The sequence below is a fragment of the Phytophthora parasitica genome (assembly GCF_000247585.1).
Source record: "Phytophthora parasitica INRA-310 unplaced genomic scaffold supercont2.9, whole genome shotgun sequence".
Lineage (NCBI taxonomy): Eukaryota > Oomycota > Peronosporomycetes > Peronosporales > Peronosporaceae > Phytophthora > Phytophthora nicotianae.
This window is the reverse complement of record NW_008648995.1, coordinates 3,747-4,909: the sequence shown is the minus strand read 5'-3', so window position 1 is coordinate 4,909 and position 1,163 is coordinate 3,747. Positions and strand designations below refer to the sequence as shown.

Sequence of the window (1,163 nt, the reverse complement as noted above, 5' to 3'; positions counted from 1 at the left end):
ATGCTCAGCAGTATAGTCGAAACATCTTAACAAGAAAATGAGACACAAGTGTCGCCATTCTGTGGTCTGCAGGTGGAAAAATTGTTACTCAACTGAAGTGGTGGATCACTGCGTCTTACACGGCGTCAGTTATTACCAGGTTGTCGCGAGACCCGGGGTTTTCTTCTGATGAGGAAAGTTTATTAGTGAAAGAAAAGCAAACAAACAAACTCGCTGACTTGGACTAACTCTCCTTGTGTCTTCCTTCAGACTCAACGATCATGCAATCGAGGACACGTGCCAGTGTCCACTCGTCGTTCATTCAGCGTGCTCTAAGTCCAAAGCAGCGCAGTGGCGTGAACCTCCTCTTCACTGAAAGGCATCATGACGCGTGCCTTACAGCTTTCACCCTCGCCATTGGTTTCCGTCAGTGCGCTGGCGTGACCATAGCTTGATATACGGCCGTAAACCGGCTGACAGCGCCTCCCAAAGCTTGGTCACGATAGGAACAATGAACTAGTCGAGTTGTCCGCGAATTTCTTCGTCTTCAGCCGTAGTAGCGACGTAGTTGCGAACTTTAACGGGTACGTCCTGAAGTAGCGTAGCGAGCGGCTCCCACGAGTTTTCGATCGCCCGAAGCCCGGCCCAGGCCACCATCAGCTCCCATCGTCCGTATTCTTTATTAAAACGATGATCAACGAATCGTTCGACACCAAGCACCATGCCATGCCTCGAACAGAGTTCCAGTAGCTCCTCCGTAGTGTTTAGAGCCGAGTCAGCATAAAACTTGAAGCATGTACGTCGTAGGCACGTCCCGTCACTAGATGCTTGACTTCGAACGAGTGGGGTAGCGCCTTCACAACCTCGAACGGTCCAACCCATTGCCCTAGAAGCTTTTGATTGGGGAGGCGTTGGTCGATTCGTTACCAAAGCACGAAGTCGACCACATCGAAGTTCACCGACGTGCCTTTGTGAGCTCTCATGTCCTGCAACCGCTTGCGCTCTTTAGTATCGTTCACCTCGCGGTGTAGGTCCCGTAGTGACGTGCGTAGATGGTCCAGTTTGTCGCCCATATCACCAAGTTCAACGACTCGCTCAGCGGAGGTTTCAGTGGCTGGCACAACCAGTACATCCAGCGCTGATGAGGCCGGCAGTCCTGTGAACACTTCGACTGGTGAATGGCC

General features: G+C 51.8%; 2 protein-coding genes across 2 annotated transcripts; both read right to left on the bottom strand.

Moving 5' to 3' along the window:
* Window positions 1-495: 495 nt before the first annotated feature.
* On the bottom strand, window positions 496-861 carry PPTG_06120 (hypothetical protein; the record flags this gene model as incomplete). The annotated part of the gene is made up of 1 exon (XM_008900009.1): window positions 496-861. The coding sequence occupies one exon, from the start codon at window positions 859-861 to the stop codon at window positions 496-498; it is 366 nt and encodes a 121-aa protein (XP_008898257.1).
* A 41-nt stretch (window positions 862-902) lies between these two features.
* On the bottom strand, window positions 903-1,052 carry PPTG_21821 (hypothetical protein; the record flags this gene model as incomplete). Its single annotated transcript, XM_008900521.1, has 1 exon — window positions 903-1,052. The coding sequence occupies one exon, from the start codon at window positions 1,050-1,052 to the stop codon at window positions 903-905; it is 150 nt and encodes a 49-aa protein (XP_008898769.1).
* Between the last annotated feature and the right edge of the window lie 111 nt (window positions 1,053-1,163).